The 27,293-nt window shown below is 42.5% G+C and overlaps 4 protein-coding genes and 1 long non-coding RNA gene across 13 annotated transcripts in view; 3 read left to right on the forward strand and 2 right to left on the reverse strand.

Moving 5' to 3' along the window:
- Nucleotides 1–2: 2 nt before the first annotated feature.
- On the forward strand, nucleotides 3–18,228 carry slain2 (SLAIN motif family, member 2). Of its 4 annotated transcripts, XM_029500301.1 has the most exons (10): nucleotides 3–700; nucleotides 5,623–5,765; nucleotides 11,959–12,126; nucleotides 12,219–12,392; nucleotides 12,472–12,825; nucleotides 12,905–13,048; nucleotides 14,231–14,317; nucleotides 15,714–15,752; nucleotides 16,313–16,520; nucleotides 16,631–18,228. In XM_029500301.1, exons 1-10 carry the CDS (start codon nucleotides 216–218, stop codon nucleotides 16,692–16,694), a joined length of 1,866 nt encoding a protein of 621 aa, XP_029356161.1. In that variant the 5' UTR covers nucleotides 3–215; the 3' UTR covers nucleotides 16,695–18,228. The 4 variants fall into 4 exon arrangements, with proteins under 4 accessions (XP_029356161.1, XP_029356162.1, XP_029356163.1 ...); XM_029500302.1 differs by lacking the exon at nucleotides 15,714–15,752; XM_029500303.1 differs by lacking the exon at nucleotides 15,714–15,752 and having other exon boundaries at nucleotides 14,234–14,317.
- Nucleotides 18,229–19,774: 1,546 nt separating this feature from the next.
- Nucleotides 19,775–20,482, reverse strand: LOC115042415 (uncharacterized). The gene is made up of 3 exons (XR_003840677.1): nucleotides 20,317–20,482; nucleotides 20,158–20,230; nucleotides 19,775–19,861 (listed from the first exon to the last, which is right to left on the reverse strand). It is a non-coding gene; the product is annotated as an uncharacterized LOC115042415 (long non-coding RNA).
- Nucleotides 20,483–20,738: 256 nt separating this feature from the next.
- Nucleotides 20,739–22,570, forward strand: slc10a4 (solute carrier family 10 member 4). Its single transcript, XM_029500636.1, has 3 exons — nucleotides 20,739–21,179; nucleotides 21,416–21,626; nucleotides 22,046–22,570. The coding sequence occupies exons 1-3, from the start codon at nucleotides 20,833–20,835 to the stop codon at nucleotides 22,568–22,570; spliced, it is 1,083 nt and encodes a 360-aa protein (XP_029356496.1). The 5' UTR covers nucleotides 20,739–20,832.
- Nucleotides 22,571–23,016: 446 nt separating this feature from the next.
- Nucleotides 23,017–24,894, forward strand: zar1 (zygote arrest 1). Its single transcript, XM_029500637.1, has 4 exons — nucleotides 23,017–23,780; nucleotides 24,020–24,112; nucleotides 24,311–24,385; nucleotides 24,474–24,894. The coding sequence occupies exons 1-4, from the start codon at nucleotides 23,133–23,135 to the stop codon at nucleotides 24,615–24,617; spliced, it is 960 nt and encodes a 319-aa protein (XP_029356497.1). The 5' UTR covers nucleotides 23,017–23,132; the 3' UTR covers nucleotides 24,618–24,894.
- Nucleotides 24,740–27,293, reverse strand: part of fryl (furry homolog, like) — a 63,906-nt gene continuing 61,352 nt past the window's right edge. For 5 of the 6 annotated variants that reach the window (XM_029500633.1, XM_029500634.1, XM_029500632.1 and 2 more), the window contains one exon: nucleotides 24,740–26,785. In XM_029500633.1, the coding sequence (XP_029356493.1) occupies nucleotides 26,545–26,785 (241 nt within the window). In that variant the 3' untranslated portion in view covers nucleotides 24,740–26,544. The remainder of the gene's footprint in view (nucleotides 26,786–27,293) is intronic. The other variant, XM_029500631.1, reaches the window with a different exon arrangement.

Genomic DNA, 27,293 nt, shown 5'->3' on the forward strand with positions numbered 1-27,293 from the left:
TGACGAGTATAATGAAAATGGCCTCGACGCTGCCCGTAAGCCCGAAGAGCCGGAGAAGATGACGGTGTTGAGCCTGTTAAGTCAGCAGAAAACCAAAGTGTCTTCTTTAATTACGTAGTTCACAGTGAAGTTAGCGGAAACAAAGGGACTGTCCTCAGAGAAGCGACCGAAGACACCACCGGCCGAGGCATATTTTCGTCGGGTGAGGAGCCACCATGGAGGATATCAACTCAAATATCAACGCGGACTTGGAGGTGAGGAAGCTCCAGGACTTGGTGAAGAAGCTCGAACAGCAGAACGAGCAGCTTAGGAGCAGGTCCACGATGTTGTCCTCTTCCGGAGCGATGTCAGGGAACCACAGACCCCTCAGCGCCGGATACGACCCGTCGTCTCTGTCAGCGGGGATGGCAGCCGGGCTGGCCGGCTTCTCTGGGGTGGGGTTCGTCGGAACGGGAGGTTACGGAGGACTCCTGGAGAACAACCGCTGTCTGAGCCCCAGACTGTCCTATGACGGCATCAGCTTCAGGAGAGCCTATGAAGGCGAGGGGGCATCGGCTGCCACCTCTGTGTCGAGTATGAACTCACTTTACTCTGACGCCGCCGGGAGCTACATCGATGAAGGCGAAACGTCAATCCTGGATGAGGTGGAGATCTTAGACCTTGAAGACATGGATTGTCTAAACGAGGACGAGGACAGCTGGTGAGTGACAGGTTTGTCTTGGGGGGGGGGGGGTCTGTGTTAAGTGCGGGCTGACAGCCTTAATTGTTGGGGCACAGCTGCTCTGCACATTAGCTACCACGACTCCTGCTATCAACAATCGTCCCGAAATCTCAAGTCATCTGTACTGAAGGAGCCTTATTGTGGGTCTCCGACTGAATGAGGCTGTTTTACAAGTAATGTGGGCGATGACATGCCCTTATATGACTGTATATGGCCATAACAGACGTTTTGTTGCACAATCTGAGCCAGCTCTTCTTCCATTATCCTGTCTCGCTCATATTTTTGCATTTGTTTCTGAGACGGAGCCAATGAGCAGGCCTTTGAGGCTCTGGCTCTCAGCTGTCAGGACCCCTGATAATCTATTGACCCAATTTGGTGCTACGATGTGGCAGCGGTGGCAGGACTTCAGTGTGTGTGTAAAAAGAAAAATGGAAGTTGTTTTTCCTGCCCAGTGGTCATGTGGGAGAGGTAGCTATGGTTATATTCCTCCATTGAATTCCCACTAGCACACCATTTGGCACACAAGCTACAAGTGCTCTGCAGCACCAAGTGAGTGAGGCAAGACAGAAGAAATGGGACAGTCAGCTCACTACGCAGAAATAAAAGCTCTGTCAGTGACACAAAGCTCACGGCTGTATTTACAGGGATTACAACAATGGCTATTAATGCAAAATGGTCATATGGAGTGTCTTGTGGATAAGGATGATCAAGTAGATTGGTCTGTTATCAGAATGATCCAGACAGTGTGTGTGTCCATCCACACTCCTCTTATAATCCTCTGCTATATTGTGTTTGTATTATTTCCTTCAGTTTGGTTCTTAAACTTAAGTGGCTTTGCATAGATACACTTACGGAGTTTAGACTTTGAAACTTCTATTGGTGTGGATTTGTTTAATTCTCTCCTCATCACAACTCAAGGAAATCTCAAGGGAGAGGCAGAGGCACACACTACGAGTAGTCATCCTTATGCTACTCATGTCAGTCATGAAGACTTGGTAAATGCATTTACAAAAGGGCTGTTAACATGGAAGTGGAATAGGTTTCACTTGGGCAACATTTACTGCCATTGCATGCTGATGTCATGATATTCCTTTCTTTGTACTTGTGAACTGTCTTGGAGGATTTATTTGACTGGTATCTGCTGAGTTAATGACATTGCAATAATCAGCATCAGGGCACAGCTCCCACGTATTCTCAAGGCCTTTAGAAAGGCATATCATACGTGGTTGAATGTTAGTACACAAGATTTGGCAACAGTGATTAATGTCTAACACTCGTCAAAAGGAGTATTTACAGCAAGCAAAGAAATTAAACAGTGATTCAACATTGAAAATAGCATGGATGTAACATAGGGAATACAGACAGTGGACGTAACTGCTGCTGATCTATGTTATAAATTCCTTTTTATGAAATGTTTATTTGATCTACCTATTGCTCCAAGTCTTTCCTCCTGTTGCGTGCCAGCAGAGCTAGTCTCATTATGCCCTGGCTGTTTGTCTGCCCTCTGGATCAGATTGATATCTGGGATTACCCTGTAGTGCCCAGCTCATGCCAGATCCTGTCATAGACTCCTGTAATCCCTGAATTAGCCTCAGACTGGATTTAAAATGTTGCCTGCTCCTGCAATGCCCAGCCTATCAACAGAGGCTTGTCGCACTCCCTCTATTGCATGAGGACTTGACTCGTATTGTCGTTTTAGAGCTGGGAATTTTGTTTATGTATGTTGTTGCTCATTTGCAGGCTGGGGATTTAGTCAAGTCCGATTTAGAACGACTATACAGACCAGTTTAAAAGGCAAAGAACAAAAGCAATTTAAAAAAGTGAAACGCAAAGGAATAAAGACATTACTGTAGGATTTAAAAAGTGGCAAAAATTACGGTCTGGCATGTGCTTCAACCTTCATGTTGGAACAAACGAAAGCAACTGGTCAGCGCACCTGACTGATCTTAACAGAATGTGTTATAACTCATTTAAGGGTGTGCAGGCAAACAATAAAATCTTTAAATAAATCCCATATTATCCAGGGAGCCAGTGAAAGTAGTCCATTATGGGGGAAACATGCTGTTGGTTGTGTGTTCCTGTTAAAAGACAAGCTGTTGCATTCTGAGAGGGAAGCCTAGCTGAAAATAACAAAGGCTGTTACAGTAGTCCAATCAGGTGTGTTTAACCTAAAACTATACCTAAGATTATATCCTTAAGCTTCAGTTGGAAAACTGTTACATTTGCTCAAAGAATTTATGTTGGTCCAAGTTTAAAGTCACTGTCCATTATCACATCCAGAAGTTTTTAAAGAGTGGTTTCTACGTGTGGTTCCATGTGAGGGGTCAGAAAGACACCACTGTTCCCAGATAACAGGACCTGAGGTTCAAATTTAAGGTTAGTAGGACATCAAAGGTCACGGCAATATGTAAAGAGAGAAAAAAACAAAAACAATTGGCCTGACATCAGAACCTTAAAGGGACTCCAAATGGGAGGAAACAAACAGGACAGAGATTCACTGAGACTGATGGAAGAACTTTAGCAGACAAGTAAAACCTGAACCAGTCCAGTGCCATATCATGAATGCGGTTTAGTGCTCCAGGCAATCAATGAGTCTGTAGTTTGGAATGTCCCTGTGAGATCAAAAAGAATAAGACACCATAGAAATGAGAGCTAATAAAAATTTATTATTAACTATGAAACCTGCAGATTTGGTGCTGTGAAGGTACAGTGGAACACCTTAACAATGGTACTTTGTTCTGTAAAGATTTTAATTCTGTGAGAGCAACTCTATCAAAAATATATTGAGGAGGAAAACGTTTTGTAGATTGATTTAAAATTGTAGAGGACTGTAGTGTGTAGATTGGATTTTTTCTGAAATGTATGTCTGCACCACAGTTTGCTACATGCTACCTAAAGTGAGATCCCCGCTCATAACTTTTGGATATTTACTCCATTTGTCAAAAAAATCTTTACTGCATATTGTACTAAAATGTGAATGGCGGCCACTGTGTTGATAAACTGTGGAAATGTGCTGTATATGTTTCCACTTTCTGTGAAATAGGGTTTTTGAAAGTGTTGATATAGATACTAAAACGTTCTATCCCGATACATTTGCAAAAGTGTGCCTGTATGCAAATGCTGCTACGAAGTGGTGGTGACGACGTCAATTAGTACTCACAGGTTAGTGAAGCCTGTTTCAAAACCATTTATGTATTTCATGCCTGATGGCCTTAATATTAACTGTTTTGTTATTAGCTATTAGCTGCAGTTATTGCCCTTTAGATAAACTTGCTGTCCTTTAGATAAAGTCAGTGATAAAACAACATTATTAGTCATGTCCATCTATAACATCAATTTAATAAGTTTACATTAATGTTTGTGACTAATAAGTGTTTTACTCTCTTAATGTCCCAGAGTGAAGTATGGAAAAGTTGACCTCCAACTAAACAGAAGCACAAAACATTATTGTCATTTTGGTATTTTGGGGTTATTGACACTTAAAATGTAATAGGTGAATTTATTTTTTTCGCACAAATTCATTAGTTATCTAGCATCTTCTGATTCTATTAAAAAAAATATACATGTTGAAATTGAAATAATTTTTGCATTGCATTCATCTTTGTATGTCTCCATGTTGTTTGCACTGTGATAGATTGGCAACCTGTCCACGGTGTACCCCGCCCTTTCCCTATGTGAGCTGGGATTCCGGTTCAAAACGGATAAGCAGTATTTATAATAATCATAAATATATATCTTCATGCCTTTTTAATTTTTTTTATTCCACGGTATTGGAAATGGTATCAAGTATAGAACATTTTCCTGGGTATAGTTTTCAAATTTTAGTTTTGTGACAACACTATCATGAAAATTTTCTCTATGGTTGCAAGAAAGTTAACAGCTGCTGAATCAGATTTCTAGTCGGGGTGGAAACTCTGTATTACTTGTCTAGCAGGTAAGTGGAGACTAATGGCCTGTTCAGGTATTTTGTCCTTCTTTTAATCCCATCAATCTTAAGAGGGTTTTGCGAATACAGTCAATGAAGCTGATTAAGTGCTGACCCTAGTGACTGTTTCAGAGCATTTGTGCTTGTGGCAGTTGTTCATTCTTTAAGTTCCCTGCAGCAGGAACTTGAAATTAGAAGGTCCTCAATGCTCATTGAGACTCCAAGAGGCAGAGGAGACGGTCTTCTGTAAAATAAACACATAATAGTCCAGATTATATTGGCAGGTAAAAGGAAAGGTAATAATAATTATATATATATATATATATATATATATGCAAGTCATCAAGTTTCCTACTGGTTGTATTTGTAGCAGAATCATACATATTTAATAAATCCAAGTATTTAAAATTTGTAAGCATGAAATTGATCTGAAAGAAAACTAATTTTCAGTTTCAGTCAGCAGATACACAAAGGCCTCTCTGAATCATTGCTACTGCATCATTCTGTGATGAAACAGATCTCAGTTAATTTTTCTTCCAGCTATCAGGTCACATCACATCGGAAGTTTTAAAGCTAAAAATAAAATCTCAGATTTCTTCGCACCAAAATTTACTTAGAATGTTTTTTCCCTCTAAAAAAAAAACAAACTAAAAACAAGTTTTGCTTTTATTTTGTTTTGATTATTCCCTTCTGGCGAATCGAGCAAAATTTCCCCTTTGGGTTCAAATGTAAAAGGTTCTTATTTTAATTTTTGCACAAAGTCTGATGCCATTTATGTCCAAGTTTGGATTGATGTTGGCATTGACCGTGGTAGCTGTCCAAGATGGCAAATCCAATTGCACTTGTTTCGAATTCCAATTTCAAATTAATCAAATTCACCCAACCCTATGAAGTATAATAGAAGTGAGCTGTAGAGGTTGGTCATTATTGGAGGAAGACAATGTCTCATTTTGTATATGGTTTGTTTTTTTTCCAGGCTGTATGAGACAAAACTGAACAGTCCTCTCCAAAAAGCTTTGAGTCCTATTGTGTGGTGCCGCCAAGCTCTCGACAACCCCAGTCCTGAGATGGAATCAGCCAAGCGCTCCCTCATCCACAGACTGGACCTCACCATGTCAGGTAAATAGCACTACGAAAGCTGTACTCTCAACTTGACAGCATCAGTTTTTGGAACAACACTGATGCCCTCGAGTAATGGTTTTTTTTTTTTTAAATACTAAATATTAAAAAATAGCACCGTTGGAATTTGGAGCTATCCACTGTCTTGTCTAATGACACTTATTAAGAATAGTAATTAATATTGTGTGTAACAGGGCTATCCCACATAAAAAGGGAATTAAAAATTCTGGAACCACCTGTCCAGACTATGTTGTCAGGTGAAAGAGTGGAGAGTATCCAGATGGATATTGTGGAAACTTTAGAGAGAGAGAGAGAGAGAGAGAGAGACTTGGCCATGTGTTTGTTAACCAATCGGACCAAGATTCAGATGAAGAGTCTGTTGTGATCAGAAGTGGTGACTAGTAGAGGCATCAGACCAGTGAGCGTGTTAACTATGAAAAAGGCATAAATGGCAGTGGCTGTGCTAATGTACACGCTGGCTCTGTGTACTTCTAAGGTTTTAGGTTTAGTTTTTCATCCCCAGTCCTTCCAAGAGGACAAGATTGATTCCCTAGGTTATATGACTCAAACAGTTATGAGACTGAGCACATAGTCAGCTGTTGACTGCTTAGTTTATTTATCAAAGACATCATTCAGATGTGTTAAAATGTAATTAAAATTTTTTTTATTTTTACGGGGGGTGGATATGAGTTTACTCATATCTGTCTGCCTCTGAGCTGTCAGCCAGTCTCCTGCTAATAAGTTGCATATGAAACACTTTTTCTATTTGCATATCATTTATTAGTGTGCTTCATCTGCATTATCGAAATAATTTACTTGGTGTCACATAAGTGTCAAAGTCAAGAGTCAGATTAAAATAAGAAGAAAATAATTGCTGGATATCAAGCAAATGTGTAATTATTGATCTAGCAAAATAAGGGTCATTGATAAATGCACAAACAGTTTTTATAACTGGATGGATTTGATTAATATGTGGGAGTGAGCTTTGATTCTGATATTGCAATTTCCTTTGACTGGATTTTGAAGCACGAAGCATGAAGTCGTTAAAAGCCGTGTCTACTTTTGGTGTGTCTTGTTGAAAACGGGGGATTAAATGTGCTTTAAATTATTATGAGATATGCAAAGGCTATACATGCTCTTTGGTAAATGAAACCCAGCAGTCCTTTTTTGTTAGTTTTTGCAGAAATGGGTGTGAAGAATAATATATGATTCCTGCTTTACCATTGGGTGTGATAAATATGAATTATTTTGTGCCATAGGGCTTCAATTATCTATCTCATCTGCTTATGACATTTTCAGTAATAAGTTATTAATGTTTGCATCAGTCAAAGTTTCCTTTCTGATCCACCACATTCTCCTCAGAAAGTCTTGGCTGGATGAATGTAAAGTAGTGCTAAGGTGGCAGGCCTGCCTCAGCTCTCTGCCAGCATCATCCTTATATGAGTGCTGTCTGAAGCCCTCAGCCCGTATTTGGGTTTATTGGGTTGGTAATGGCAGACCCAGGAGAGGAACCGTGCAGTGCTGTTCTTTCACTAATTATAGGAGGCCTCAAAGCCTCACAGCTAAACTGAGAGGGGTCATTTCCATTTTGACAGTGGTATGCCCATGTGACTGTTAGATCATGTTCAGTCATTGGCCACTGAAGGTCGTGCTAGAAGGGAGATGTGATCTTCTCTGTTGTGCAAGAACACACACCATCTCATTCAAGGATACTTGATTTGTTTATAGTGGCTCAGATGATAATGCAGTCATGGCTCCTTTATGGATCAGAGTATCACAGCTTCTTTTCTTCTTGTTTCACAGACCCTAGTATGAACATCTGGGGCCAAATGTGTAAAACTGTATATTTAGGTGTAGAAATCTACGTACACACAAAACAGGAAACGTGTGCAGATTTATAAACCCCCACATTCGTCTTTTCCCTTATACATCTCTATCATCCTGAAACTGTGAGCAGGACCATGAGCCTTCAGACCGTGCCCAACATTTAGTTAAGTTTTAAGAAGAAATGGTGGAATTGCCATTATTACACAACTGAAGAAGATGTGCCATTTCACCAACTGAACAACAAACAATGGTTGATCAAATTGAGAAAAAACAGACATTGATTGGAAGCCTAAGCTCTGGCAACTCATTAGCCAGTTACCATCATGGGCCAGAAAAACATTGCAGTCTCCAAAGACACATTCTCGCCTATATCGCACAACGTCTTCCAGCAACATCAAAGCAGCCATTGTATGACTTGGCACAGCCATTATTCACAGCTACTGCAACAGCTCATATAGATGTGTTTTAACAACTTGTTTGCTCGTCACACCTGACAGTGCAGGTTATTTTCATTCTCAGACAGAATAATAATATGACAGACCATCTATGTATTGGTTTATTTATATAAAGATCATGATCATATTAATTGCTATAACATTTAATGACAAACACTTACTCAAGAATGAAATTCATTTTTATTTAAAAACGTTGTTAACCACTCCAGATGCAATCACAAGTTTATTTAAACTAAAAGTTACATTCTAACACAATGTAATGGGGGAAAAAAAAGCTCTGAATAAAATGCCACTGAAGTTTACAATTTTCTTAACCTTTTTTTTGCCATGTCGCAACAGTCAGACTCAAAACAGTGTATGTGTGTGTGTATATGCATGATGTTAAAGGTGTATACTAGTACATACATTCAGAAACCTATGTGGGAAGTGACATGTACACATAGTTCATAAGTCTGGCCTCTGGTATATTCTGAGATGTTTTGAAGATGAAACTGTGGAAAATTGCATGTAGTTCAGCTTCAATCAAAACACAGGAAAAAATAGTTTCTGAATATTCTCCCTTTGTGATGAACCCTGGCAAATGAATAATGTAACCTAAAGTGACCTTTTGTAAACACCGCACTCAGTCTGCCAAGGAGCTGACTAAATATGACAAATAACTAGCCACTGGAGTGAGCTTTTACGGAAGTGGTGCTATCATCACTGGAGGTGTGGAAGGAGGATAACGTCATCCTCCATGATACCCATGGTGACACCACCCCACTCACTTGTCTTTCCTTCTCAGTTGGCACAGACGGTGTCATTGCTTCCACTGCAAAGAGACCGAGCAGCTAAACTGGGGTCTCGGCAAAAACATCAGACCAAGTAAATGAAGCAACCCGGTTGTCAGAGGGGTGAAGATTTTTGTTTAACAAAAAAAAAAAAAAAAAAGTCTGGAAAAAGAAAGCCTTTGGCTGAGCTGGACCTCGTGTGTGAGTGAAAGGCACCACCCTCATGACTTCATGGCAGCTACTCTCCTTCACACCTGCTCTCTTCTGCAGCATGGAAACCCTGTTGCTATGCTGTTTGAGTTTGTCTCAAAGGAATTTCAAAGAAAAAAAAAAATCTTTTTGTACCATCTCTCCGGACATTTATCTGCACACTCATATCAGGCAGGCTCATATTTTAAACATGGCCTGAAGTTTTGGTGTTAACAGTGACTAAACCCTCTGTCCATACACTGTTAAATCATACACACAGATGACACACCCCCGTTATGTAACTAAAAACAGGGAGGAGATAGTTACTCTATTGAAAGCATTCCTTTATTCATTTCAGACAATCTAAATACGTGCTAAATAGGAAATGGCTCCAGACCTGAACATTTAAACCAATTTTTTCTAAATAGATCTGTTAAAGAGCTGTCTTTACTGCATTGCTGATTCAGTGCACATAAAAAACCCCAGTCACACAGCTGATCTCTCCTATTTCTGCTTCCCTCGACCTCATATTGAACAGTTAGTTCATCTCCTTGTCTGCCAACTATATCCCTTTGTCCTCTGTGGTGTTTATCGCCCTCTCCATTTTCTCTTCTCATGTGATGTCCTAGAGGAACTGCAGCTGTTTTGCATCATTCTTTATTTTTATTCAGGTTATTTTATATATATTTATATATATATATCTCAAAAATCAACCATGCCTCCCTCAACTTTCCACATTTTCTGTCAGGATGTTGTGTGCTGGCTCTTTTACTCTGGAAACTGGCCTCAAGTTTTCCACAGACTTGGAGGCCAAGGCAGAAAACACTAACCCAGTTTCATATCACGTTAAAGTTCCTCTCCAGATGTGTTTTAAACTATGTAAAAATTATCTGGTGTGATAAATATACTGTCAGAAGGTTTTTGCACATAAAAAGCTAAAAAAGAAAAAGAAAACTGGTATCCTGATACGGACACGGTTGACACAAACACATTCAAGTAGGAAGATTACATTTTTGAAGCAGTCTTCAATGAGAGGTGGTGTTGCAAAATTAAATATACATGTGTAGTATTTTACAAGGATTGTGAGAGGAGTTTCAGATTGTGTTACAAACATAAAACAGATGCTCTTGTTTCTACGTTTATGTCTGTCTGCCATGATGAAACTACAATGGAAGAAGATCAATTTTTTTTATGCTAAATGGGGTAAGATAAGGAGCATTAAAGCAAATTTTCTTATCATTAAGAGAATATGACCAGCTCTTATCATGGCTACCACTTTGATACTTCCAGGTCATTTCACTGCATCAGTGAACCAGCGTAAGTGTCTGTTCAAACCAAAATCAACAACTAACTGTCAGGCATGACTGCATGTTCTGGTCATTAAATGCCTTTTGTTGTATGAAAACACCATATAACACATAACATGGTGTAACACTTGATTTTCTTTGTCAAGGGTCTATAAATTGAGTGCACTGTCTTCTAGCAACAAGGAGTGGCTTTTCTTTTTTTATCTTTCGGCTTCTCTATGTTTTAGGGCACAAGGACGCTTTATTTTAGTTGGTCCCTGTGCTGCAGATCCCTCAGGACTGATCTGTCTCTCTTTCTGGTAACAAAGTGCCAGCAGAATGTCTGTGATAGACCAGAGTCATCTTAACATCTCCAGACACTGACTCCTGGCTGGGCTTATATGGACTGTAGCCCCGTTTGATGACTCTTAGGCCCAGCCAGAAGTAATTCCTCTCATTGTGCATAGCCACGTGCACATGATTCATGTTTGTTTCAAGGACAAACAGCTGATTTTCTGACCACTTTGTTCTCAATTCGGTCTTTATTGGTTTTAATTGGAGATGCACTGATCAGCTTTTTTGGGGCCGATCAACGATTACAGCTGATCAAGTGAAGCATCATTAGATTGAATCTGTTGACCTGACTGTTATTAAAAGAAAAACGATGTGCCCAATGGTTAAAAGTGCTCAGCGTTACAGAGTACATGTTGCAGTGTGTTGACATTCTACAGTATCTATGTTGGAGAGCACCAGAGTGAACATGATGGATATTTTCTAAATAATGCAGGAGGACAGATTGCAGAGCACCCAGAAAGATAGTAAGTGAAAGGTGCAATGTAGGAAGAGGAGGTAGCTGCCCTTAAAAGGCTCCTTCCTTCACCACCACCCAGCGAGAAATCGATGAATGAATGCTCTGCTAGACGTAGTCTTCCAAACCATCAAACCATCTCATGTCTGCTCTGATCTCATGATGGCAGGACTCTGTAAACTGGAGCCGGTGGCGGCTCACACAGAGAATTGCATTGTGTTCTCACTGACTGCGTATGATTTAAATGCTCTGTATTGTTGACTGTTCCTCCTAGCTAATGAAGTGTTTCTCCCAGCAAACGGCTCTCTGTTATGGCTTCATTCAGCACATGACGTAAGGAACTCAACAAGGCCACCAACACACTGCAGAGCTGGCTGTCAAACACTGCTGTTGAGGCAAACGGGCTCTATCATGAGCTGATAAATAAGTTGCACATAGATCTCAACCAGCTAATCACTTCAGGTTTGGGTTGGAACCAGTCCCAGCTGACATTTCCATCAATCACAGATCTCACGTTCACATCTACAGCCAATTTAGGGTCTGCAGTGACTTCACTTGTGCTGCATTTGGAGAGATGTCAGAGCAGCGGGAGAAAACCCACACAGTGCAGGGAGAGCATGCAAACCCCGAACTTTGGTACTGTGAGGCAAGACAGTGCAAAACATTGCAAATACCATTGAATGAATATCTGTGCTAATGTTGAGAGTGACGGGGCCTTTAAACTGCAGCTAATGACAGTGTAGAGTAAGTTGGGTGAAAGGACTTCCCTTTTTAAGATCCTTGTTTTGTGTTTATTCTCTTTCCTTTTAACTTCCTGCTAACACATGAACTTACATTGTATTTCTGTTCTCTCTGCAGCCAACAAGCGCAGGAGTCTGTATGGAAGCCCCTATAACCATCAAAGTTACGGAAGCCCGTACAGTACGAATGCCGCCAACAGCCCTTATAGCAGCGGTTTCAACTCCCCCTCCTCAACCCCCATTAGAGTGCCCATCATCAGACAGCAGCTAATGCCTGGGAACGCAGGTGTGACACCTCTCAATAGTTCAATCATGGTTGCTGAACATCAGTTGTTTTAATTGTTGTTGAATATGTGCCACAAATGATCTCCACTCCAGTACACCAGCGAAATGCAGCAGCAGAGAGGAATCCACCGGCAGTGAGTCCACAGTCCTCTGTGGACAGTGAGCTGAGCACCTCAGAAATGGACGAGGACTCAGTGGGCTCCTCAACGACCTACAAACTCAACGATGTCACTGATGTTCAGATACTGGCGCGCATGCAGGAAGAGAGTATGTACCTGAACCGCTGTTATCTGCAGTAATGTTTTCTGTTCCCAGAGCTTTCTCATAACAAACTGTCAATCTTCAGGTTTGAGACAGGATTATGCTGCAACAGCATCCAGACGAAGCTCGGGTTCTTCCTGTCACTCGTTGAGGCGCAGCACCTTCAGCGACCAGGAGTTAGATGCACACAGTTTAGAGGATGAGGAGGAAGCGGTGCACCCGGCCTTCCACCTGCCCTCCAGCCGTTTTAGTCCCTCCCCTCGGCACTCTCCCCGAGCCTCCCCGAGAAATTCGCCTCGCTCACGCTCCCCTGCCCGTTCTATCGACTACAGTCACAGCCGCGGCTCACCTCAGCCCATCATTAGCCGTCTGCAGCAGCCCCGTCACTCGCTGCAGGGCCACGGCCATGAGCTGCAGACCAATGTGGTGAAGAATGAAGGTAAACACTCATCATCGATACATCATGGAATGATAGTGGATACAATCACTAAGTGGATCTCTCCTTTGCTGTGTTGTAGAAAAGCTGCGGCGGAGTCTCCCCAACCTCACACGGCCTTCGGTGGTGGCTCAGGCCCCAGAACCTGTCAAGAACAGCCGCAGCTGTGAGTCCAACCTGCAAGTGCCAAACGGAGGCTCTCCTCGACATCAGAGCCAGTCTGCCAGTGAGTGACCCACGTACACACAAGCAAGACTGGTGCCATTTCATGTGTCATTTTGATTTAACTGCAAGAATACTTCAAAAGCTGAGAACATATCTTTTGCTTCAGCAACCAGCAGACTCAAGTTTATTATAAATGGCTGTGTTGTCTGACAACATTTGTTTCGCTCTCAGTCTACTGAATGTTCAGCAAAATGAGAGACTGTGTAATCTTTTTCTTAGTGTTTGTGCTAGTGGAAACTTTGAATCCCTCTGGCTCCGCCTGCAGTATCAGACCTGTGTTGCTTTGTAGTGCCATGGCTTTGGTGTTTGGGGATCCTCTTTGATCATTTTCCGTTGTAATATATTTTTTTGACACCCATTCTTGCTCCTCTCATCCTGGCAGTTTTCTCTTCAAAGAAACACATTCATCCTGCAGAATTAGTGCATGGCGCCAGCAACACTGAGAATCCAGAGTGAATCCCTGTTTTATTGACACAGATGATGTGTCCAGGGGTTTTATGTGTTTAAAGAGCTTAGGATCCCACCGCTTCTTAGTTAGTTTAGACTGTTCATCTCATCTAATCCTGTAATGGGAGACAAAGGTTAGCGATGCTGTCGTTAATCTAGAAACGGTAATCCCTCTATGTTTCAAAAGTCAGCGAGGACTGGGGTCAAAGGGCAGCTCTCAGCTGTTTACACATGTAGTGAGTGGCTTTATTCTGTCTTAACCAGCACTAAGAGACGGGGTGTTCATGTGGTCTGAGCCTTTGGACCTTTTCTACAGCAAAGCCAGAGATTTTGCTTATATGGACACTCTTTACATCTTCATATGCATGCTGAAGCTTTAAAGGCGTACTTCTACAGCTGAGACTATCGCAGTCAGGATAGTTGTCTGAATTCTTCTTCTCTGAGCTTTGGCTGGGCTTGGGCATGGGAGACACCTAAAGTCCTGCATCTCTCTCACTGATATTTTCACTGTGATGCACGTGCAGCTCGACAGTCTGTGCTGACACTGGTAGAATGGCACTGCTGCTCCTACACCTGAATGAGGCTGCCAATGATGGTGGAGCCCTCTAGTGGCCCTAACTGCACCTCTGGCTTGTATGGCTTCCATGCCTCAACTTCCTGTTTCTAATAGAGTAACCCTGCAGATCTCAGGCAGGATTAAGTCTGACTCCTGTATTGAAATGTCCCTGTTTTCCAGCAGCAGCTCAACTCCCAAGATACTCAACCACCTCTCGTTCCTCCCCGAAACCCAAACAGCACCTCCAAAGCCCAACTGCCCTGCGAGGTAACAGCCACCAGCTGGAGGCTGTGAGATTGATCTCACACACAGACACATGTATTTATGATGTACCACATACAGTCAGCTACTTGTGTACTTAAAAGTAGACTTCTGAAGCACATGAAATGTAAATGAAATGAAGTAGCTGCCGTGTGAGGAAGGTGCATTTCAGACTCGGAGGGGACTCTTGAGTACCGCTTTAACTTCTTTGTCGCCGCTTTCTTTGCTGGAAAAAAGGAAATGAGAGCTGCGTGGGGTGGTTTCTGAGTTTATTTGCCCCATACTGAGGGTGTGAAATATAAACTCAATCATAGAGGCTGAGTAATGACGGAACAGTGGTCCCTTGCTGTTGCTGCTCCATGGTTAATGATAATCTAATTTCCTCCCATCTCTACAAGTCAATACAGGTCATAAAAAGACATATTTGTGGTTTAAAGGCCCCAAAACCGTCTCAGTGCAGTGGAATGGTTGTGTTTTTGCTACAGCTCCTTTGTCAGAGAAAAAGTCAGCCAATCAGAAGAGAGGCTCAGAGTCTCTCTTCTGATTGGCTGATTTCTGAATGTGGGCTGATACTTTCACTGTATTATTATGGAACCCAGAAATCTGTCTTTGCATTTACATCATTATATTTTAAATTAAGTAAAATATCCAACCTTGAATTCTCAGTATGCTTTCAGAAAATGGAAAATTCAGCTTTTAGTTGAACAACAATCTATTTTTTGTTGTTTAGTTGGTCATGTGATGTTTGCTTGTTATACAGTAGTTACAAAAGTTTTTGGCCTTCACCAATAATCTTACTTTATGTTAATTAAGTGGGTAAGTCTCATAAATCAAATTAAGTCATTCAATCAATTCATCATTTTAGTCATATATTGATATTGTTGTCGCCATTTTTCCTTCACTGTGAAATGTTTTTATTCTGTTCAGAATTTACCAATTTAGCAGATACACTCATAGTTTAGTTTTTATCAGAAATAAAAACATATCATGAATATGATAATTATTTCAATACCTCAAGTAGTGCTATTTATGGTGAATGATAAGAAAATTACACTTTGTGGTGCAACCTTTGTGTTAGATTTGGGTTTTTTTATACCTTTATTTTGATAGTAATTGGCAGAGGTCCCGAGACAGAACTGAACCTGGGACGCTGTGACAATATGGCATGCGTAGTAAAACTGCCCTGTAGACTAATCCAGCTGCTACAGCGTGTAGCTAACATGCTAATGACTCCCTCCCCATCTCATCACTGTTCATCGCCACACTTCCACATGAATCCACATTTATCCTGGCTGAGAGTCAGATAACATTACACAGCAGCCACCACATTGACCCCCATCCTCGGCTCCTTCCTCCCAGCTCTTAATTAAGGCCTGTCTCTGTTGTCTTCGTCTTTGTCTAGTCCCACTCTCCTGTTGCTTTGGAGAAGAAGGTGATTTCAGTGAGTATTCACTGAGGGTTTCCACCTTTTTGAATATTGTGATTGTGGTTCCACGCTGTGGTTGTTTTAATGTTGTGCTGCTGGTATTCACTAGTATACGCTGTGTGTATCATTCTGTCAACACATCAACAATGACAATAGGCAGCTGGTAGTTGGCCTTATGTAGTCATTCATCTTTTTAGTAGATTATTTTAATAGGTTTGACTTCATGTACAAATTAGTGATGATTCCATGTCTCCAATAGCTTTTTGTACATAGGCATCATATTTACACACAATGGCAGTTTCTAAGTAACACCAAGCAACAATATAGCAGCCTTTCAGTAAATCCACTTCATGATGGTTTTATTTTCACCAACAAAACTTCATAACGGTCATGATGGATTTATTAAAAGACTGTTGAAGTAGACTGCTTACATTTAACAAAGTGAGTATATATGTACTTCATCCCATTGTGGTCTTGATCATTACTTCACTGCTAAACTAGTGAAACCTATCAAAGCAGGAAGAATAAAACAAGCTTCTTACACCTGACTGTATTCCCGCTCTGCCTGTCTCCAGTCCCCTCTCCCAGTAAACTGCGGACCCCAGCCACCCCGTCCCCACTGGCGCTGAGGCAGCCGGTAAAGGCCACATCCAACCCCAGCTCTGCCACTTCTACCCCCACCCGCTCCCTGGCTACTCCACGCAGTGGCCTGCCCCGCCCCAGTGTTTCAGCAGGAGGGGGCATCCCTCTGCCTCGCAGCAAGCTGGCCCAGCCTGTGCGCAGGTACGTACACCACAAACACACAGGTGATAAACTGTACACCTGGAAATGTTGGTGAGTGAAGATGTAAATGTAATTTCACCGATATAAAACCGTGAATTGTCTCCTATCAGATCTCTGCCTGCTCCTCGGACCTATGGTGGCACAGGTGACAACTGGAGAGAAGGTTGTTACTGACATGGATCAGCTCCAGTCAAACTATTAACAGAAGGAGGCAGACAGTATAACATGGCACTTTACCTTGCTTGATATCTTTACAGCGAAGAGCGAGAGAGACTGTCCCAAAACTATATACAAATCCGAACTTACACAAACTAACGACAGTGTCCACATCATGTCAAAGAGAACCCATCATGTTTCTCCTTGGGGACTGGCACTGGAGGGGGCAGGCATGTAGTGCAAACAGCCCATCAAATGCCAAAGAAACCAGCCCGACTCCAGCTCCGCCAGCAGAGGACACATCACCTGCCTTGGTTCGACTGTAGTCATATCACTACATCTCCCAGCTTTCCTCCCACTCCTCTGGCCCTTTCTTCTTTCAACTCCCTCAGGTTGAAATGTTTCCATGCATTTCTCTCTTTATGCTCTGTGTTTAACAGATGTCGGTGAGCGATCTCTATGATGATGCTGTGCAGGAGAACTGTCCCATAAAGTTAGATAATTATTGATGTCTTGCAACAGTAAAAGCACCTCTGTTTGTGTATGACATTTAAAGAATCTTTGCTCTTGTAAAGTCAGCCAGAATGTATGCACAAGTTTGCTTTGCAAATTATTTATTCAAATTATTTAAGTAATGTATGTCCAAATATTCATATCAGTATTTGTTTTAAGAATTCAGTTCTTTAAAATGTACATTTTGAACCTCAATTTTAAGCTAAGTCTCCAAAGCCTTTGTTGGATTTCAAATCAATGTGAGAAGCTCTGGCAATTGATGGCACTTCAGCCAAAGTCTCAGCTATGACTTTTTATTTTTTACTTTTCCATTGAAGTGCTAATATTGGTCAGTTTCAGTCTCAATATCAAACTTTTTCTGATGTCAAATTCCATCTATTGAAAAACAGACTAGAGTTCAAAATGTCCCTTTTCAACCTTTCAGTCATTAGAGCTGAGACATCTTTGATGTTATTCATTCCATTCCCACAAATAGATTCAGTGTTTTCATTCATATCATGAAAAAGGAACAATATCTTGAGTGAGATGACAGGTTGTAGAAACTTTACCTGGCTGTACCTCTTGTGCTATGACAATAAATCAAAAGGTGTGCCAGTTTTCGGGAAGCTCTTCTGGTAATTGGTGTGCTGGCTGTTCTTTAACTAGTGCCTATAATTTAAAGTTACATTTGAGTTTTATCTTGTTTATCATTTTGTGCCAAATTCTTGGTTTGCCAATATTATTTTCAATCTTTGCTTGACTGATTTGCTTGTCTTTTTTTTTTTAATTGAATCAAAACATTTACAATTGTTTAAAAAAAAGTTTAACATGCGCCTTCATATTTATAACTACCAATTCATTCTGTAAATGAAAATATTTATTGAAGAGAGGTGCCTCTGTCAAAGTTGAGATTCAGTGGGAAACTAGAATGAATGTTGCAAAAAGACATACCACACCTTTTGTGTGAAAGTTTTTGTTATTGAACTTTTTTTTATATCCACAAACATGACATTCGGTTTCCCTGTGTAAAGTCACATTTCAAATAAAAACTGAAAAGTTATTCTCGTGCAGATTGTGTTTGTGGAACATTTGAGTGTACATTTTTAGGTATTTTTAGATATTACAATGCCAGGTGGGGAAAGCTGTGAGCTCTGACAGTGACAGTCAACTTCCGGGTCACACTGCTTCACTCGTTCAGCAGTGCAGAGGGGACAGCGCACAACTGAGGACAAGTAAAGGCAACTTCCTGTGTTTATGTGGATTTTCTGTCATTAATCAACAATGTAGACACACTAAGACTGTTAATACATTGTTGTTTATCCGTCTAGATCTGACAAAGGTGCATTTGTGCTTACCTTGTTCACAATGCGCTCCAAAAACACAAGAGGGCAGTGCAGCAACATCTGTATCTGGACAGCATCAGCAGCGGTCTGTGAATTAAATTTAAAGAGGAGGTCAGGAGGGGAATCAGGTGCAGGTACATGCTCTATGGAGGACAATGCTTTGTCCTTGTCCTGTAAATCTGAGGAGTGGACACATTTGTCCCCGTTTGCCACAGTATTTAATTGTTTCCCCATTGTTAGTCAAAAAGTAGCACACAAATTACCATCCCAGGTTTGGTGAGTTCACTTCTGGAATATTAAACATGAGAACATGTTTTTTTTTAGTTGTTAGAGATTTAAGATCAACAATTCAAACATTCTTTAGTGTTACCATAATTTGCTCAAAGGACAAAAGAGAGAATTTCTACAACATTTCTTGTACTTTGTACATTGGCTCACATCACCAGAGGGTGGGCTAAAATGTGAAGGGGAGTTAAGTTGAGGACTTATTTTATTTAGTGTATATCTTATACGCACTGTTTGACAAATTGGGGAGATGGTCGATAAAATGGGGGCAGTTTATTAAAGTTAGGACACACGTGACACTGGATGTAGATAAAGCACATCTGGAAAATCAACAGGGTCTTTTGATTCTGCCTCCTACTTTACGCTGACTTCAGTCACCCCACACTGAGACACGTTAAAAACATTTAAATACCGAAAGCTTATGTAAAACGATTTAAAACTATGAGCATCAAGAAGGCAGCCACAAGTCTGACACAGTCACACAAATTCACATAAGACTTCATCAACAGGTGACTAAATGGAACAAACAGTGCTTACGATTGGAGTAAAAGATTTCTCTAGTTTGAGAATCGTTGGAAATACACAACTATACAAAATATACAACACAGGGTTAGTCATTGTTCGACATGTAAGTGTAGATAAGTTATGTACTACAACTTTTAGTACACTCCTGTCATTTCAGAACACATTCTGGGTACATGAATCTGTTCTTCTGTGTTCACTTTGGGATTTCTGGCCGCTAAAAACTGGTTTTTCTCGGGAAGACTTACTTACTTGCAAATTTTAGATTTGTATCTCGTTTCTATGGTAGTACATTTCTGTATCACACATCTATTCTGTGCAAAGGCATTGGCTGCTTACCTTCCTGGAGTTAGCCATTGGTTATTGGGGGGGGGGGGGGGGGGCAGGGAGTCTCCATCCAGGACACAGATGAGAGACAGGGACAGAGACAATCTGAGTCATTGACTGATGCTGACTGTCCCCTCCCTTTGTGACGTCAGTGCATAAATCCACTGGACACTCAGCTTCCAGTAAGACAAGTAGTTTCTCTCTGAGGAACAAAGGCTGTGGGGAGACATAAAGCAACTGAACTATACAAGTATGTAATAATAAATATTGTAGGTCGTCATGCAATGTAGATGTTGATCTTCATGATCAACAACAGATTTCTAGGTTAATAAAAATAACAATGACTACAGCTACTGTAGAAGTTTCAGCTTGGGCTAACAATATGCAAAAACACCATAAATAAAAAAAAAATCTAAATTAAATTCAATAAAAAGCGAATTGAGTCAGAAAAAAAAAAATCATTTTAATATTGAACTTGTCCAGTCCTGCTGTCAGTACTACTCCACACTGACCAGATAGAAAACGGCCATGACATTTTGTCTTCGCTCTCAGCTTTTCTCCTCACAGTTCATCGTGATGGGCAGCCTGTTGAGGCACAATAACACACATTATTAATATTTTATTAAAAAGCCAACGTGAGGGACGATGCTGTTTTGTAGCTGTGGACTCACGCGCCATCCGCATTTCCATGATAGCCAACAATAACAAGAAGAAGAAGGCAGATTTCATAGTTTGCTGCACAACTATAAAGATCAGCACAGTTTTCAGTCCTGCAGGCTGTGCTTACTCGACCACACTAACAACCCTCCTCACCCCTGCCAGTCTGGATCTCCTACAGAAGTGGGAAAGCTGTGTGCACTCCCCTCCAGGAAGCCAATCCGTGCAGCGGTGTGGTGGGTGAGTGTCAGCCTCCCTCATGGCCCCGTCTCCTCCACACGCTCTCATTAGAGGCAGCGCGCCGCGCAGGGAATCATTTTACGCACCACCTCCAACAGGCACAGCCCGTCCGTGGTGACTCTTCCGTCTGTTGCGCCATGGAGAACTCCAGCCTGTTGGCTACGGACCCCCAAAAACCTCCTGTGACATACTTTGCTCTGTGGGACACGCTGAGGCGGCTGGTGGAGCTCCCCGACGGTGCCATCCTCCAGGAGGGCAGCGCTCTCAGGACTGCAGCTGAAACAGAGTTCATGGCCGCTCAGCCGACGGACCCCCCCCACCTGATCCCCGCCTTCTGGGACTCCCCGCTCAGTCACGGCATTAATGTCTTTGTGGGGCTGGTCCTCTGCTTCACCATGCTGGGGCTGGGCTGCACGGTGGAGGTTTCCCAGCTTGGGGAGCACATCCGCAGACCCATCGGAGTGCTGCTGGCTCTGGTGTGTCAGTTTGTTATCATGCCCTTGGTGGCCTTTCTGTTGGCTTTAGCCTTTTCTCTGGGTGATGTGGCGGCGATGGCCGTGCTCCTGTGTGGCTGCTGTCCAGGAGGAAACTTGTCAAATATCATGTCTCTGCTGGTGCACGGAGAGATGAATCTAAGGTACATCCTCTGCACTCATGCACAAAAACATCATGTGGTCAGTTTTCAGCTGAGGCTGTAAAATGATTTAAGCAGATCCAACTGATATTTGTTATTCCGCATGTTGTACTGATGTGAATTGGACAAATGCGCACTTAAGTGAACTTCTACATGCTTAACTTGCTGAGGTGTTTTGTCAAACAATGCTGCATCATGTGACCGGAGCTGGTCATGCTGCACTTTGCTCTCCTCTCCAGCATCATCATGACCATATCATCCACCCTGCTGGCGCTGGTGCTGATGCCGCTCTGTCTGTGGATCTACAGTCGGGCCTGGATCAACACCCCGGTGGTCAACCTGATGCCCTTCGGGGCCATCATCCTTACACTGTGTAGCACTCTCATCCCCATTGGTTTAGGAGTTTTGCTGAGGTACCGCCACACACGTGTGGCAGACATTGTTTTAAAGGTAAGTTAAGAGCAATTTACCAAAGTTACTTCGGTTAAGTTGTTTAAAGAAATTACATTTTGTACTTGGGTTAAGGACATCATTTGCGCAAAAGAGCACTGCGTAATGGTCTGTGCCTGTCACAATAGAGAAGGGGAGTGCTGTCGATGGTAACAGTGACATCAGAGGCTCTGTCAGGAGAAGCTCCTCCTTCTCTCTCTGAAATAAGCGTCACATGAGGGAGGGCTGCATCAGCGCCAACAGACACCAACTTTGATGCAGAGCCCAGCTCTTTCTCTAAAACATCAGTTTTAACTGTATTACCAGGACAGTGACATCCTATCTACACAGTGCCTCGGCAGCATAGGCAATGGTGCTCTCGTGTAGAAAACAGCAGTAGAACAGATATTCACCTTCGTGGTAAATTGCTGTCTTTCCAGGCCTCCCTGTGGTCCCTGCTTGTCACTCTTGTAATGCTTTTCATCCTGACTGGAGCGTTGCTGGGGCCGGAGCTGCTGTCCACCATCCCACCCTCGGTGTATGTGGTGGCTGCCCTGATGCCTCTGTGTGGCTATGCAGCAGGTTATGGCCTGGCCATGCTCTTTGACCTGCCACCCAAAAGCCGGAGGGCAGTCTCTCTGGAGACCGGATGCCAAAACGTGCAGCTGTGCACCGCCATCCTGAAGCTGGCCTTCCCTCCCCAGCTGATGGGAGGGATGTACATCTTCCCTCTGCTGTACGCCTTGTTCCAAGCAGCCGAGGCCGGTATCTTCATCCTGGCCTACAGGATGTACAGGAGGAAGGTCTTACATAAACCTGATCGAATGGAGGACAGAGAGGACACGGACATTACATATCAAAGGTTTCAGGATGACGAGGACTTCCAGTCATACGGTGCTGTGACTGTGAGTGACCCAAACACCATCATGCTGGACCCCTGTCCTCCAAATCCAACTGCTGTTTAATGTGCAGAATAATACCTGCAGGCCGATCCATTACATTGATTGGTGTCATTCATAAAGGAAAGCGTGAAAATAAGGGACACTACACGAGGAAACAGAATGACTGCTGAGAAAAGGTGTTTGTGCAATCTTCATTCATTGATTTTAAACATGCCTGATTCATGTGTGATAATTGATTAAAGAAAAAAAAAACACACCAGAAGATTTAAATATCTTGTTAGCTACAGAAGTTACATTAAACACCAAACCATCAAAGCAACGGAGCAGTTAGTTTTGGTGCTTTAACTGTGTGTGTGCGTTTTTTGTGTGTGCGTCAGAGAGAGACTAAAACAACGAGGAAAGAAATCAGGAGCTGTTTCTGTGCGGCATGTGCATATTAAAGCCTCTGTAACAATAAAATAAAAAGCCGCTGAAGTGAAACTGGTCTACCTTCGTCGTGTTTCCGGCGTCTTCGGTGAGCAGGTGAGAGCTGATCAGCAGCTGAGCACAATCAGGCCTAATGGCCCGACAGCCAATCTGTTTAAATAGCCAACCCGAACAGGGCTGCGCGGTTGATTGAACAAAAATGGCAGCGTACAGAGACGAGCCAGTCGACAGCTATTTCTATTCATCTTACAACCCTTACACGGGTAGATACCCCAGAGCCAAAGACGCGGGGTGGAAATATAAAAGTTACCTGTCTCACTATGGCGACGCTTCAGATGCCTTCAACAACCAGCAGCGGGCTCAGCTCAAGTCCATCCTGTCCCAGATCAACCCCAAGCTCACCCCCAGGCTGCGGAAGGCCAACACCAAGGACGTGGCGGTGCAGGTGAACCCGAAGACGGACGCCTCGGTGCAGTGCTCCCTGGGCCCCAGGACGCTGCTCTCCATGAAGCGGGACTTCCGACGTAAAAGGAGACAAGGCCCCGCCACGGCCGGCGGCCCCGGCGGCGTGCGCTACCCCCGCACCCTGGCCGTCTATTCGCCTGTCGCCTACAGAAGCGTCACCTCCTTCCTGGTCGACGACAACAACAACAACACGGAGACATGTTGTGAGGACGGACCGCCTGCCGAGCCGCCCGACTCCCCGGGGGAGGACGACGGGAAGAGCAGTGGCCAAGCCCGGCCTGCTGAGGCGGGAAAGGCCGCGGAGGAGCCTGAAAAGGTCAAGGCCAAACAGGAGAAGCGCGAGGACGAGAGGTCAAAGGGCAAGGCGCGCGTGCGGTTCCAGGTGAGTTTACTTTCCTCCTTCACCAGGAGGAAGTTGAATATGTAACAAGTGACAGCACTCACTGAAATATATGAATAAGTTCAGTTTGTGAGACCACTCAGATGTAGGTTCATCAACACTGACCGAAGCTCTGTCCTCTTTACAATAAGAATGAAGAAAGCTTAAACTGGACCTTTATATTTGGATTTAATCATCACCTCTTTGGCACTGTAATGAACAAACAGACTTTGTCTCTTCAGTTTCTGGAGCAGAAGTACGGATATTATCACTGCAGGGAATGCAACCTGCGATGGGAGAGTGCCTATGTGTGGTGCGTTCAGGGCACCAACAAGGTGAGCACTTCATGGTGACCAAAAATCACTGGTCACGCCAGTAGCGGACTAAAAGGCGACATGTTAATGACAAACAATATTACACTCGGACATCTGCCAGTCAGAGTTGGGCTCTGATCTGGTGCCTAAAATGAATTTGAATACATTTTGTCGTCGCCTGCCAAGCATCTCTTTTCTGAGGTGGCTACTGTGTTCCAGGTGTACTTCAAGCAGTACTGTAGGAAATGCCAAAAGGATTTCAACCCATACCGTGTCGAGGACATCACATGCCATGTAAGTGTTCCTCCCTGTAGATTTAAAATTAAATCTAATTTTTAATGTGACACGCCAACTCATCCCCACAACTTTTCATTCTCCCCAGACTTGCAACAAAGCCCGTTGTTCCTGTGCAGTAACACAGCGCCATGTCGACCCCAAACGGCCCCACAGACAGGACTTGTGTGGCAGATGCAAAGGCAAGCGGCTCTCCTGCGAGAGCACGTTCAGCTTCAAATACATCATCTAAGGACCATCCCAACTGAACTGTCTGAGCACATCAGCGAAAGTCCTGTGGGGAGAAATGGTGGCTGGCATGGCCAACTTCAGCCCAGTGCTACATTTACAGATCCAATAATGGCATCTCTGATGTAAAGCACATTTGCCTTTTCAGTACTTTATTTCATGGCTGTTTTGTTTATGAAGTTGATAAGAACCACACAATTTATAAAGGAATAAATGCCTACCATGCACGTGGTATCACTACTATAATTTTTACTTATTTAATATTTGTACCAATCAAGTCAATTCCACAATTTCTTGATTTACAAAGTAGTTTTTTTTTTTTTTTCTTTTTCTGATTAGGTTTTTATTTATCCAGAAAGAAGGCTGGTATGTGAGTGAACAAGAGGGAAGAAAGTAATGCACCTCATTAAAACATCTTCCATGTAAATGTATTCATTAAATAATTAACAGCATTCAAATGTACCAGACAAGCAGGAAAAAGTCTCTGAGGAATGAGTACAGTGACTGTTACAATGTGCCATGACAAGATTTCCAGAAAGCATTCAGGTGACAATTCATATGCTGCAGTCACAGCAAGTAGGGGCTATTCTGAAAGCATAGCAAAGGTTCAATGTGCCATTTTCCCCACAGGGAAGAGTCAAACTGTGGCAGAGGTTGAGCTTTGCATTGTTTTCTTCCTACGTGGACAAACAAACCATAGTCTCCCTTTAATTGTCTGTCTGTCTGGGGCTGGAGGAAACTGAAAAGATCAGTGGAAAGAGGGAATGTGTTTATGGCGTGGCTGGATTGGTGTTCAAACGGGAGATCAAGGCTACATGAGATTTCCCATGCCATCCCAGATGCAGACAGGTGGCTTGTGCCGAATGAGCCCCAACATTCTCCTCAGAGGACAGCTACCAACAACCAAAACAGCCTTTGGGAAAATTTGAAGTTTGATTGGATGACAAAGGTGGAACAGATCATTAATGACTCAAATCTGGTCTTGGCCTTCTCATCACATTAGCTTTATACATACATCCTACTCGGATGAACAGTGCATTACACAAAAGTACAAGGCAAAAATACTGGTTTTACACTATACATTTTCTAAAATATATACAGAGTAAAATAAGTTATGTTTCCATAATGAGTTGTAGCCAGTCTGCATTTGTGTGTGAGTGAATACCAGAATATCCAATATATAACCACACAGTCAGGAGTCTCTAAAGGCAGCTACTTATTTGGTTTAAGAGTGAGCTTTGCGTGAAGACCTGCTGAAAGGGACGCTCCTCTCAAAGCAGATCAATAAACAGATATATTTCTCTTTTTACACTCCCTGAAGGCAAACATTCCCGACAGGATTACAATTACATGTTAAATATTCTAACATTTACAACCTAGGATGTTAGCTCTAATAAAAAATACATTTTTCAAAAAAATATTCTTGCATTGCTTTTCTCTTTCAAGCATGCTTTGGAAAACGTTTTTAAAGAAGGTTTTTCTGTGTTTGCTTATGAATCTTGACGGTGTGCCCTCACACATGCTTACATTCACCATCTCCCAGCCCAGACCCAAAGGAGGCCACTGGTCGGTGCGATATGCTCATCAGGTCAGATCCAGCAAAAAAATATATATTTAAAAAAAAAAAAAAAAAAAGCATTATCCAATTGTGTCCTCTATTTTTTCCCCAGGTACACCACCACAAGACTTATTGCAACAGAATTTTGCAAGTTTGCTTAGTCTGGGAAAAGATATTAGCTTTAAGCATTCATACATATAACGATAATAACGATACACATTAAGAGTCACAGTTATTCCCACACATCCGTTAGCCCTTTAAAAGGTGGAGTCCTCCTTTAAAACCCCTCACCACCCTCTCTGCAGCTGGGGGGAGTTCCACAGAGAGTGGGGGAGGGGTATTTTTGTCTTGTCTAGTCTGCAGTGCCACAGGCTCACAGTCCAGTGCTGACCATGGTGTGGCGGGGCTTGCAGGCCTGCACCTGACTCAGAGCTTCACGTATCTGTAGGTTGAGCTCCATGAGGCGGCTGCTAGCCTGTGACAGGTCCCTGCTAGGGCCCACAACTGCCAAGCAGCCAGTCTGGCCCAGTGTCTGGTGACGGAAGTAGATGTGCAGAAGAGTCTGGACTGCATTATCTGTCTCATTGCCAAAGATGTCGTTGGGCCACAAAGACCTGAAGACAAAAGAGGACTGAGGTCAGTGCAAGCAGAGATGTTACAGAATCAAAGTTCATACAGAGGAACTTCCAGGAGTAGGATTCAACAAATTCTGAGCATTTTCATTTTCAAAGTGCACATCTAGGGTTTGTTTATCCAAGCTCAGTATTTATTGTAAGTTTCTTACCAACTTCAGGTGTCAGCTTTAGATCTCAATAAAAACATGTAAAAAGTGGAAGTTTTCCTTTCCAGAAAAACTTTTCAACTTCATCATCATAAAAGGCATCAATTGGAACTGTGTCTGATGGTGGGTTTTTGTTTTTAGTAATCTAATGGCCTTAGCTACCTTAGCTTTGAAAATGAAATCAAATAAGGAGGGATTTTAATGACATTTAATCTTAATATATGATTCAGTCCATTCAGCCAATAATTGATGACCTGCCTATACGCCAAAAAAAACAAAACAAAACAAAAAAACCCAATATTTCTAACACGTCTGCTTGTGCGAGCTTCAGTAGCAAGATG

Source organism: Echeneis naucrates, chromosome 4 (assembly GCF_900963305.1).
Source record: "Echeneis naucrates chromosome 4, fEcheNa1.1, whole genome shotgun sequence".
In the NCBI taxonomy this organism is placed as follows: Eukaryota; Metazoa; Chordata; class Actinopteri; order Carangiformes; family Echeneidae; genus Echeneis; species Echeneis naucrates.

Coding starts and splice junctions, on each gene's coding strand:
- zar1 (XM_029500637.1), top strand. CDS start 23,133: ATGGCAGCGTACAGAGACGAGCCAGTCGACAGCTATTTCTATTCATCT. Junction 23,781..24,019: donor AGGCGCGCGTGCGGTTCCAG/GTGAGTTTACTT, acceptor TTGTCTCTTCAG/TTTCTGGAGCAGAAGTACGG. Junction 24,113..24,310: donor GCGTTCAGGGCACCAACAAG/GTGAGCACTTCA, acceptor ACTGTGTTCCAG/GTGTACTTCAAGCAGTACTG.
- slc10a4 (XM_029500636.1), top strand. CDS start 20,833: ATGGCCGCTCAGCCGACGGACCCCCCCCACCTGATCCCCGCCTTCTGG. Junction 21,180..21,415: donor CACGGAGAGATGAATCTAAG/GTACATCCTCTG, acceptor TCTCCTCTCCAG/CATCATCATGACCATATCAT. Junction 21,627..22,045: donor TGGCAGACATTGTTTTAAAG/GTAAGTTAAGAG, acceptor CTGTCTTTCCAG/GCCTCCCTGTGGTCCCTGCT.
- slain2 (XM_029500301.1), top strand. CDS start 216: ATGGAGGATATCAACTCAAATATCAACGCGGACTTGGAGGTGAGGAAG. Junction 5,766..11,958: donor ACTGGACCTCACCATGTCAG/GTAAATAGCACT, acceptor TTCTCTCTGCAG/CCAACAAGCGCAGGAGTCTG. Junction 12,826..12,904: donor CAATGTGGTGAAGAATGAAG/GTAAACACTCAT, acceptor GCTGTGTTGTAG/AAAAGCTGCGGCGGAGTCTC.